Source organism: Lytechinus variegatus, chromosome 17 (genome assembly GCF_018143015.1).
Source record: "Lytechinus variegatus isolate NC3 chromosome 17, Lvar_3.0, whole genome shotgun sequence".
In the NCBI taxonomy this organism is placed as follows: domain Eukaryota; kingdom Metazoa; phylum Echinodermata; class Echinoidea; order Temnopleuroida; family Toxopneustidae; genus Lytechinus; species Lytechinus variegatus.
In genome coordinates, this window is record NC_054756.1 from 8,970,950 (window position 1) to 8,984,082 (window position 13,133).

General features: G+C 37.6%; 1 protein-coding gene across 1 annotated transcript in view; it reads right to left on the bottom strand.

Moving 5' to 3' along the window:
* LOC121430627 (probable ATP-dependent RNA helicase DDX60) overlaps positions 1–13,133 on the bottom strand; it is a 111,898-nt gene that overhangs the window by 59,848 nt on the left and 38,917 nt on the right. Inside the window, exons 19-23 of the mRNA XM_041627942.1 lie at positions 9,826–9,993; positions 9,237–9,386; positions 8,174–8,293; positions 3,435–3,530; positions 987–1,102 (exon numbers count right to left, since the gene is read on the bottom strand). Of these exons, the coding sequence (XP_041483876.1) occupies positions 987–1,102; positions 3,435–3,530; positions 8,174–8,293; positions 9,237–9,386; positions 9,826–9,993 (650 nt within the window). The remainder of the gene's footprint in view (positions 1–986; positions 1,103–3,434; positions 3,531–8,173; positions 8,294–9,236; positions 9,387–9,825; positions 9,994–13,133) is intronic.

The following is a 13,133-nucleotide window of genomic DNA, read 5'->3' on the forward strand; positions in this document are numbered from 1 at the left end:
TTGAAAACACAATTTGCATTAACTTTGTACATGAAATCACGTTTTTGAGCAATTTTCGGTCTGACATGCACTTACAAAATGTTGCATAATTTCGGAACCACATACCCGGGTGAAACAAAATTGGTCTCAAAAGTTGCGCAAGACTTGAAAATAAAGTCAGCAAGCGGCGCGGTCAAAAAATTTTGCATGGCGAAAATATTGCGCGATTTGTTGAGGGGGGGGCCTCCGAGGACCCCCCCGGCCTAGATAGGGTTAAACACCAGGCCTCGTGGTTTTAAGATCCGACACACGTCCACTGAGATACAACACCATACTTGGCATAAGGTCATATGGTATAACTTTTATTAACATTCAGGAGGCTCTCTGCCATTAGAGAAAATTTTCAAGTAAAGGTGTTGTGGGTTAGTGGATAAGCCTACGGACTATGAGAAACTATATCCCAATTTGAATACCACAGCAGTACTCAGGGCCTTTGGCAAGGCATTTATCAACATTTGCCACTCTCCACCCAGGTGTAGTAAAAGGGTACCCATAAGAAAGTAATTCTTCAAAGGCTTGAGCGTAAAAGCTGGGGTAATAATAACACTAAAGTATTAAGCAGGGCTTGCTGGCAGAACAACTTTGAGAACTTAAGTAGCTACCCAGTGTAAATATGTTTATCATAGTATTATCATGATTATGAATACTATGATTATTATTATAATAATTATTATTATTATCATTATCATCATCATTATTATTGGTCTAAACTAAAAAGGACAAAGAGCCTTTAGATTATTCTATATTCATAGGAATGTATGAATGTTGTTCTACAACTTTTAACAACATAAAATGGTCAAATACTAACAATGTTCCTCCATTATCATTTCTTTGAGAGAAATTACCAGTACCACTAAAAATAAGGCATGTAAACAATATTGTGAACAGTATGACATCCAACCCAGCTACTGTAGATCAGGCAAAGGATATCCTAATATAATTCTTACCCTCGTATGTCTTCCGGGCTGCGGATGGTGGCAGAGAGGGCCAGAAATGGGCATTTAATGGTGACAAGTAAATGCTCCCACACCTCTGCTCCTATTTCACCTCCAAGGCAGTGAACCTTTGTAGCAAGGGTGTAGAAATACATCGGATGGTGAGGAATCATAACAGCTTACTTGGAATGTTAAAGGCTTATGGCTTTCAACCAAGTAAATAAGATCGCACTGATCGATCTATCTGATAAGTCAGATAAAATCTAGGAACCAGGATTTGAACCTCTCATCTACCGACTGCTGGTCAACAACTGTACCACCAGGCCATCACTGGTCCATGGCACAGTCACGATGTAATAGGAATAAAGCCCTCAGTTTACTGTTTGTATACATACAACATGTAAGACAGAAGAATCTCAAATTCATACCTGCCAACATGGCATTAACCCTATCTTAACTGGGCTATTTCAGACCAACATATATGGGGGGGGGGTCAATCCAGCCTCCCCCCCTCAGATCTCGGCCGTTGATTGTGCGATCGCCGCCAATATTTGCATGCGCTTAGAGCCGGATGTAAACTACAAGACTGTATTGTAAAATTTTCAAAAAAATTATTGCTTTATATATTTATGCAAATAAGTATGTTAAATTTGCCCAAATTTTGTTTTTTTTGTATGTTTTTGTGTTTACTTCAATTTATAAACTAGTAGAAAGCTAAATTTTGGTGAAAATATAGATTTTTACATTTGTAACAAAAATCTATAAAAAAATTTCATGTATCTTTTTGCTTTTTAAATTCTCATGTATTTATTTTGATTAAACCCTTGTTTTTTTTTTATGAACTTTGTCGGGGGCCCTTTTGCGATCATAAATAACATAAAATAAATCCATCTAAACAAACGAAAAAATATTCATACATTTATGTCTTTGGTTGAAAAACACAATTTGCATTGACTTTGTAGAGTCATGTAATCACATTGAGCAATTTTTGGACTGACATGGATTTTTTATGTGGCGGCGTAGCGGCAAAATTTGTCAAGGGAAAGGTCAAATCTCCCCCCCCCCCCCACCCCAGTTTAATAAGGGTTAAGCCCATAAACAGAGACAAAGGATTACATGAAAAATATCAAAATTAGGGACATTGCTAACATTTCTTCAAAACCCTTTGGACAAAATTTCACAAAAATATGGACATAAGGCAATCATGGATGAAATATATGTTTTAAATTCCCTAAAATGGGGGCTGTGCCTATGAAATCGAACCACTTGGCAAGAAAGCATGTTACCAAAGTATGTTGTAAATGAAGCTAAATGTTGAGAGTAATGTTTTTTATTCATCACATTTTTATGACCAACACATATGAGATAATGGGAGCCGGCCCATCTTGTTTTTATTTTATCAGTAGAAACCAAAAAGCATTTTTCAACACTAATCTCAATACACAGGATACACAGTCAGTCGGAAACCCTCAAAAAGTAGCTTGTTATACCCAAGTGATGTTCATGACTAGAGGGTTTTTGCATTGTTAATGAGCTTGGTGTGGACGAAAACACCTTTTTATTTTGCCATTGCCGCTCTATATATGGACCAAATTTCATGTTTTTGGTATCTTTAAAAGAAGAAAAGTCATTCTTTTAGGTCATGTATTAATTTTGGATTTTTAAAAAGATTGTGTAATATAGGTGAAACTTTGATCTAAAACATGAAAGAAAATAATTATTTTCATGCAACAAAAATTGTTGTTTTTCAAATTAATTTCTGTTTGAGCCCAACTGATTTTTTAGATGATAAAAGCTTTAATATGTAATTTTTAGATTTTTTTTTGAATGGGTGAGCAGCCAGCTTTTCATAGGCTAAGTACAATTAGCAGCTCAAAAAAACAAGAATACTGCTCTCTGATTGGTCTTAGAGACCACACACCCACGCAAATTCTAATGTTCCCCACAAAGGCCTTCTGCAAGGTCACACTCACCATGTGGTAATCTCTTCAAATTAACCGAACCTGTTGCTTTGAAAACATTATTCAGCCAATTAGAACGCTGGATTTTATGTTATTCAGAAATCTTGTCTTCCATCTTGATGGAAAAAGCTGGCTGCTGACCATCTAAAAGATGCCACATATCAAGAGTGGCATTGTAGGAAAGTTTAGAGTTTGAGCTTTCTGATGATATAAATAATGTTTGTGCCCAAAACACAAAATTTTGCACAATTTGCAGATGAAAACAGAGGAAGAAAATTCTGTTTCAGGCATCTTTTCAGGCCCAAAATTCATCTATTTATATTTTTTTTATTTCAAAGAATAACCAATATGAAAGAGTAACATTTACTCTCTCCTATGGTACAAAAATAATAAATTTTACTCAAGGAGAAGTGGTTAAATTCTTTGCTTATTTGCTTATTAACATGGGGACTTGCAGATTGACTGTACACAATACAATATTACAAATAAACTTACTTACCTCATCAAAGATGACATACTTAATCTTCTTTGTCCATTCCTGGCGACAGGGAGAAAGCAGTAAGATCTCCAAACACTGTGGTACGGTCACCAAAACCTACAACAAAAGAAGTTTATAGCTTAGTATTCAACTACAATCTTTCGGGCGAGGGCTACACGATACGATTTATTTATTCAATTATTTGAACAGACTCCTTTGAATCAGAGACACTCATAGAAAATGGTGCGTTCATCCAATTGAAAAGAAAACAAAACACATATAATCAATAAAAAAAAGCAATTAAAACATAAAAAACCAAATTATCAATCCTTTCACCCAAATTGTAACACACTATTCAACAAGGCTGAAACAGAGAAGGGGACAGCATCCACCCCCCCCCCCCCGCAAATCAACAATGGAGGACCCCCCCCTATTTGACTGAGGGAAACTGCAGCTGGAAAAAATAAATAAAATCACATGGACGAACGAAAATACCATGCTGACTGTAAAAACGATCTACAAGAATAATAAAAAGTTTATAGAACAAGATCAATATCGCAGTCATTGACGTGGACAATCGTAAATGCATTGTTGTTTTTGTAGATGTATCAAAATGAAAAACAAAATTCAAAAGAATGTATGAATAATCAAGACATCAAGACATCTCATTAAATTCTAAACCACCATGTCACTTTAGTACCAATGACCTTCCTCTGATCATGCGTAGAGTGGAACTACTAACTGGCTTATAATATTGAAATATTAGAACATTGAAACTCTGATGTCTATCATGATATTGTAAACAATTGACGTTTTAATGTGTTCACGACTAGAAATCGGTGCCTGCCTTAAATTATAATGAAACATATTCCTACGTTTCCAGTCAGACACTAACATCTACAGAAAAAAATAATTAGCACAACAATTACAATCTTTTGGAGGACATTTTTATTAAAAGAAATGTATCCCCCTCCCACAGTAGGGAGCCCTTGGTACTTTCAACTTGAAGGAATGCTCTTTTCCTTCAATTTAAACTCATTTTCAACACTTATGCAACCCCTCCCCACAAAAAACAAACCAAAACAAGGACTAAAAGTAAAAGCTAAAAAATTCCTCTGATGAAATACACCCTTGAAGCGAACAAGTGGAATGCCTCTGGCCGTCTCACCTGCATCACGCAATTCAAAACCATCTTTGAAAACTACTATAACTTGCACAAGATGTTCATTGATACTTGGTTACCTGATTTTCACGTTTTATGAACTATACCAATACACTAACAGAGATAGGATGGTGATTCAACAAATACCCCCAATTCGGCCAAAGTTCATTGACCCTAAATGACCTTTGACCTTGGTCATGTGACGTGAAACTCAGGCAGGATGTTTGGTGATACTTGATTAACATTATGTCCAAGTTTAATGAACTAGGTCCATATATTTTCTAAGTTATGATGACATTTCAAAAACTTAACCTCAGGTTAAGATTTTGATCTTGATTCCCCAACATGGTCTAAGTTCATTGACCGTAATTGACCTTTGACCTTGGTCATGTGACATGAAACTCTTATAGGATGTTCAGTAACACTTGATTAACCTTATGGCCAAGTTTCATGAACTAGGTCCATATGCTTTCTAAGTTATGTCATTTAAAAAACTTAACCTTAGGTTAAGATTTGATGTTGACGCTACTCCCGCCGTCAGAAAAGCGGCGCCTATAGTCTCACTCTGCTATGCAGGTGAGACAAAAATGAATTCATAAATAATTACACTTAATAACGCTCTCAGATTTTTCACCTCACTTTTACTGATCGCACAAAGTCTACCCATCAGGCCTCAAGCCCTAAGGCATGAGGATGTTGCCTGTTTCGCATTTTTAGTAGCTCCTTGGAGTGCACAGTAGAATGGTATGGCTTGTTCCTCAATTGCAGGTCCATTCTTTTTGTCAAGTAGACCAAAAGCTTCAGTCTCTGTATTTTGGTTGTTCTGATGAACTGCTTTGGCTCCACTCACCAATACATGTAGACTGAAGAGTTGTTGGCCCGTACGTAGGGTCAACGTATAAGCAGCAACGTTAGATCTAACATTCGGCGGAAACCCAATTTTCTGATCATTATTACGAAACTTTGTGTTTAAAAATGGATCTCATCTGACACCCCAATTTCAAATTCCAAGCTACTTTCTCTCGCCCCCCCCATCCCCCGATATCAACAAGGAATGGTTATCCCATAGAGCTATAGCTCTATGGTTATCCTTAGTAAACAACCACGCACTCTCCCAGATAATCCACCTTCCCCCAAGGAGAAGTGACCTTCATAAGGCCTGGCAGAGAGAGAGAGAGAGAGAGCAAGAGAGAGAGAGAGGGTGATTTTTTAAAACTTATTGTTATTTCGGCAATTGTGGGTCATTTTGCATCGTTCAAAATTTCATGTCAATCTTCATCTAAATTCCGAATCGTTTTTAGATATGCTAATGTCCTAAAACAAATAGAATACAAATTCATTCTTTCAAGATTAATGTCAGCCAGGAAGCTCTGAAGAGTTTGTTTATACTATTACATAACAAAAGGACAGCTGCAATCCCACTCCATGCTGTTCATCAGCCTGTTGTGGTGGCAGGCATTGGTGTTATCGGCTCTTATCAGCAGCAGCAGTCACTAAATCGACCCCACCCCAGTTTAAACGCGAGAAATGCAACTTTCCCAAAAAACTGAAATTGGGGTGTCAATACCCCACTTAAAGAGAAATTCCAGTAGTTGCAGTAAACACTGATTTCGTGAGAAAGTCTGTAAAACAAGGCTTAATTGTCAGTATATCATCGAGGATCTAGATCTGGTACAGTTACATTAACTGAACTTTGTGAAATCTTGAAATCTACGCTGAAAAATGTTCACACCGGAGATCCCCAACACAGATAAGCGCACGTGGGACAATGTATAATTATTGCTTAGGGCGTCGGGCCCGACGCCCTACCCGATTCCTGTGCTTATTTGCTGATTTCTCAGCAATTACACAATTTCTTCCAGAATTCTTTGGCACATGTGTTTTATTTATACAAACAGACACTTTGGTGGTCATTTCGTTGGATTCTGTACGAACTCATTTTGATATCGTTACCAAAACTAGCATTTACCTTTAAGCTCCCATTGACTAACACGCAAGGCATTATCAGCAGTCAGATGAACCCCATCCCAGTTTAAACGAGAGCTCTCCCAAAATCTGAAATTGGGGTTTCAAATACCCCACCTGAGCTCCCATTGACACAACACGCAAGGCAATGGAGTTCCTGTGTTATAAGCTGGTGGGGTATTTTTTAAATACAGGATTTTTTGGACATAAAATTTCACATTATAACAAAAAATTACATCAAATTTACGAAAAAAGATATAAAATTCAGAAATATTGTACCCGAGACCGCAATTTCCTTTCAAATGATGAGCAAAACAGATTCATCTTCGATCCAGAGGCGTCGATCCTCGGGGGGCAGGGGGGGGGGCAGGAGGGGCGATCGCCCCACCAATGAAAATAAGGGGGGGCAAACATATCGTTTTGATTTTGATATGAGATTTTTATCTCATATGAGTCATATATAAATGTTTAAATATGTATAGGCATATATATGTGTGTGAGTTTGTTTTGTGTGATCAAGCGCCTTTGGAAAGTTTATTAATGATTTTGCTCCCCCCCCCTATCTGAAAAAAACCCCTGCTTTGATCCTTTTGTTGGTCAACGTAAGTTGCCATCTTGGATGACGTCATCATCCTTACAGACGTATGTACCAGTCGCTATATATATCGTGATTTGTGCCGCTGCTTTTGCGCTTGTAGATGTGCGTGCGTTCGGGATATCCAAAATTTTAATCGGAAAGCCTCGAAAAAAGCACAACTAGTTGAACGTAGAGGGGCACTGTTAGACTTGAAGTCCAGTCGTCATACACATTTTATTTCTAATAGTCAGAATATCAGAAAATCGTAATTTTGTGAAATAAAATCGTAAGGCGTAATTTAAAACAAAAATCGTAATAATTATGCCAAAATCGTAGTAGTTGGCAGGTATGTAGATGCATAAAAAGTAGCAATAGCTTTTGCTTAATTCTGCATGCATAAAAAATGAGCAAGCAAAAGCTTTTGCTAGTAAGCTCAAGCAATGGCTATAACTGCCTACTAGCATTTGCTTCAAGATTACCGGTAAGCCATGGCTAAAAAGTGTATGCATAAAGTGAACATTTGGCTGGTGCGTTTAAGCACCTGCTTGGGTTTTTTCAAGCTCCATCAGAGCTTGAGCGTTTACTTGATCAGGTCGTTCGCGATTTTTTGTTTATGCACCTGAGAGAGAACATCAAGTTATACCACAGCCTACATGTACATGTTTTCTTCCAAATAAATGCAACACAAATAAATTTATCAAAAAGAAACAAGTTATTTTGACACCATGTCTGAGGAAGGGATGTTATAGGAAAGAAGTGGTAATTTACACTGCCACACCTTTGCATTTGAGCCTTGCCTTTTCTGTGAGTCGTGTTTGCACCAGCATGACGTTGCTATTGTTCAAAATGCTAGAAATTGCTTTTCTGAAGGCAAGAAAATGGTTCAAGCATTTTAGCAAAGGGTTATGCATTATGAAATAAAGCAATTGCCAAAGCATGATCTCTTGCTTGGCTTGCTATTACCTGTGCTTGATGCATTTACTTGCCAGCGATTGATACTTTTTATGCGTCTGACCCAATATACCAGCTCAGATTATGATCTACAAATATATGTACCTGACAAGTGAGAGCGTTACGTCGGAAGTCCCTTGAAAACACTCCACTAAGGTGCATTCCTGGAGGCATGTTCTTCTTGAAGTTTGCATACACTGTCGCAGACACTTGATTCATCAGAGCCTGTCGGTTATAACCAGAATAATTGTAACATATACGAGCCACTGTCTCAGTACAAAATAACATATTGTCTAGTATGGGATCGGGAATATATAAAGGGAAGCTTAAATGAACATAAATGATGAACTCTGAAGAAAGTTATTTGCAGTTCAAAATCACAGGGATATAATCATCAATAATCAGCTACAGTTTACAATTTGAAGTACATGTACATGAAGATTCAGATTAATAATAATAATGTTGAAGTAAAAGATTAAGATTCTGAAGTTAAAATAATATTGGATGCACGTCTATTATATTCTAGGTTTTGACGTCACCTCAGTGAATATAACTGTGTTGTTTTGTCAATTGCGGCGTTATATTCACTAAGGTGACGTCACTCGCTGCTTAGTTGCGTAATCAGGTTGTTTATTAGATGTACGCGCTAGTGTTAACGCGTCAATCGCAAGAAGAATGCGCTTGATGTACATGTATTTTCTTAAATTTGTCTATTATGACGTAAATGGATCAGAGCTGCAGCAAGAATTTTGGGTTAATCAGAGAGCAAGATGATGAGTGCAATCTGATGGCAAATCTACATGGACTATATAAAATAACTGATATTGCCTGGTCTATCTTTTTCATAAATAACATTTCAACTCCCCTCCGAAGCTATATTTTCCCCTTGGGAGAATACTTTCCCTCAGCGCTGCGCTCTTAGGGCAAAATATAATCCCTTGGGAAAAAATATAACTCCATCAGGGAGAGGAAATGTTATATTCAAACTCTAGACAGGCAATATCTGTATATTATTTAGACATACATGTACATTCTAGCATTTCCCTGTACCTTCCTGTGCACTTGTGTGCATCTTAAGTACTTAACCCCATCTAGAAGTTTTTCAATCTGAATTCCCCTGCAAATTGCCATCCCTGGTCAAAACGATTTATGAACACTTCCCGATTACCTTGGTGGGAGAGACGTAGACGACGATTCCATCATCGCTTTGTCTCAGTACCTTCTCCATACAATAATATGATGCATAGGTCTTTCCTGATGAGGTTGGCGCTACGATCAGAGCAGATGCGTTCCTATCTACGACGTCAAGAAGTTCACGCTAAAACAAAAAGGGGAAAGAGCATCCATCTTTATGAATTAAAAAAGAGCATTTTATAGAAAGCATCTGCGGTTAATAGAGCAAGCATTGTGTTGTTACCTTACATTTGTCAACCAAATCTGTGGTTAAACTGGAAGGTGCAATCCACTAGAATGAAGGTACAAATGGATCAAAATCAATTTTTGGGTGTTTACAATAACTTTGTAATACATAAATTAACCACTTATCCCTCAAACAGAAATAAGTATCGCTCTTTATCCATGACCTTGAACTTAGCAACTTGTTAGAAAATTCCAGCTTTAACCTGAAAAGACCCTTTAAATTTTTTTCACCACAAATCCCCCATGCAAAATTTTTCAACTCGCTGACTTTTTACTTTTGAATCTTGCGCAACTTTTGAGACCAAATTTGCGATGCCTGGGTACGTTTTATTTCATACCTGCCAGGAGTCTGGGATGAAGTGTGGAACTCTTGGATCCTTATCAGTGCGTTCATCTCTTTTCATCCACTGACCCACAAACTGGAGTTGAAATCGTGTGCACGTCATCCCTATTGCACATTCATCTTGGCCTGGTAGTTTCTTACCACACACTGTTTTAGTCGGTTTCTGTTGTGAAATAAGGATCAATTGCTAATTCAAGCGTTTCTTTATAAATGCGCCACCATGTTCAATGTTGTGTGAGGCTCGTGAGCCAACTACATGTACTTTCTCAGTACAAGCATGAGAGGGCAGCACCACTTTGCAGAATTGCTTTTAGGAAGGTCCTCTCGACACGCTCATTTCAAACTTTCTGACTTCAGTGTAAACTGGACATTAAGATATGAGTTAAACCTCAAACATTTATCATGGTCCAACTGCCCTAAAGCATTACCACAGATACATGTAATATGGCCAGTTATTCTATGTCGTTCAGGCCCACGTGTGGTATAGGGCTACATATAAGTCACGCCAAGTCAAGATATATTAATCCACACATTTGTGCAGTATTCCAACCGACGTGAACAAGAAATTTTTGGCATAGCAATGCAAGATCACAATCCAGGCTCTGGTGTTGGGTTACATGTACATGTATGTACATGTAGATTTGTTGTGGGCAGCGAAATTTAGCAGAACAATATCCCATCTCGTCAATCCATATTAATTTTCAATATGCATACTCATGAAATTTAAGATGCTCTTTGACTTGAAATTTCCTAACAAGTGGAACGCCTCTGGCAGTCTCGCCTAGATTACACAGAACTGACTTTGAAACAGCTATTGAATAATTATTCACAAAAGAGAACACTCATATGACAATACAATACTATGTCCACTGACCCGACATGATCCTTTTACCATGATCGTGTGACCTAAGATGTGTGCAAAACTTATGTATAGATGTATCATGGACTACATGTGGAGATCCATAAACTTTCTAAGTTATAATTAAGCCTGAGTCGAATCGATTTTAAAATCGGTGTTCGATCGATGTCATCGAACACCGGTGCAGATTTTGCAAAATCGGTGCATCGAAAAAAAAAAAATACGTCGGCCGGCCGATTCGTTTGGTTTACACAACCAATCATCAAAATATCAGTAATGTCCAACTTTACTACTACTTACTTGATTTCTATTGCCCCCAAAATGAAACCGAATGAGTAATTATGATGCTATTCACCATTAATTTGAAGTTTATTTCGATCATAGTTCGAGTCTTACTCGTCTGCTCGTGCCGAGATAATTTATGCACGATGAATTCATGAATGGAAGTCATGGCCACCGATCGTGCATGCGCAGTACTGTTCTTTAATCAAACCAGAAAATGGCCGGAAATTGACGCGATCAACATAAAATAAATCTTGCTTTCATGAACAATATTAAAATCATGACCATAGAACATTATTTAATCGTAATATTTAACAATAATTTGCATATGATAATCATTAATATGAATTTAGAGCTTGATGTGAAACGTTTTTATTTCGTTTCAATTTTCAATGGCGGACATCTCATGACGATCGACTTGACTTGAGTCGAGCTAGTGCACTTGTCTAAAAAAAATAATCATCACGTCAGGATTGATTCTCGAACATTGTCTACATGCAAAAACTCTGTTCAAGTTCGTAATATCACCATATAATAACATTTAACATGACAAAACAGAGAAAATTGCGTTTGATATTTTTCCTATCAATTTGAAGCTAGTTTGTGCCCAACTTTGGGCTCTGATTTCATGAATGGGAAAATATGTCATACGTCATCAAACACGCATGCGCATTGTGCTTATTTTCTCGGAGCTTGGAGGAGACGTCCAGAGATGGAATAACAATAGAAATAATCCCAGTATTATGTCTTCCATATGAACATAACATACTTTGCTGACATCGTCAATATTCTTAGTATGACCATAAAATCTTGTTAAATCGTAATAATTTAGATGAATTTAGGGCTCGATTCGAAACATTCGTATTTATTTTGATCGCATGCTCAATTGCGTCTAAAAAACTGGATTGTCATTATCAGGATTAATTCTCGAACATCGTCATAACTCATATTCCACAATCTTTCCTCACAATCGTTATATCAGCATTGAATAGCAATTCAAATGACCATCCAGAGAAAATCACGTATTTATTCCCATAAATTTATTTGGAGCTCATTTTGGATCCAACTACACAATCTCAGGCAATTACAGCGCTCTCCGTTGATTGCACTTGTTTGCTGGCGCTGACGCCAAGCACGCCTGTCGTTTCGGGAGAGTGAGTGTATATGTACGGAGCTGCGGACGGGGCTGGTGAATGGACTGCGAATGCTAGTCGACCGAAAATCATTCGGATCGACTCTGCGTGATTCATGTCTTTATTATTGTTTCATTTTGAACTTATATGTTGTCATCTGCAAATATCATTGTTGAAGATATTTTGGGAAGAATTCTGCTTTGGTCCCCGGCCTTTTTTGTGTGTTTTGTGATCATGGAAAATACAAACGAACTTTGCTCTGTCATCTGCTTGTGCAACGCTCACCCGGCCAACGCCAGCGCATACCGTCAGTGCGTAGTACAATAGTGCATATGCAAAGCGCATCGCATCGACGCAAAAACAAGACTAAATTTTCCCCGCCTTCAATATTCGATGTTCGATCGAATTAGAGCTGTCGAACACCGGTTTTCAAAATAATCGATATGACTCAGGCTTAGTTATAATGCCAATTCAACAAATACCGACAACACAGCCAAAGTTCAGTGACCCTTAATAAATGACCTTTGATCTTAGATATGTGACCTGAAATGAGCACAGGATATTCAGTGATACATGGTTACTCTTGTGTCCATGTTTCATGAACAAGATCCATAAACTTAAATTTATGACAATTCCACAAATACCCCCAACATTATCAAACTTCAATGACCCTATATGACCTTTGACCTTGGTAATGTGACCTGAAACTTGCACAAGATGTTCAGGGATACTTGCACAGGATAATAATAATAAAAATTATAATTAACATTTATATAGCCCTTAATACAACAGTTTCTAAGCGCATTGGAAAGAAAAAAAAGAAGTAGCAAAATACAGAGAGAGAGAAGAGGATATGGAATTAAGAGGACTGCTTAATGAGGTAAGATTTGAGGAGTGTTTTGAAAGATTCAACAGTGGATGCATTTCGGATGGAGATGGGGAGATTGTTCCAGAGTTTAGGGGCGAGAGCAGAAAAAGCATGATCGCCATAATGGGTAAAAGTGTGGGGTCCTAGAGATAGTCGAAGGT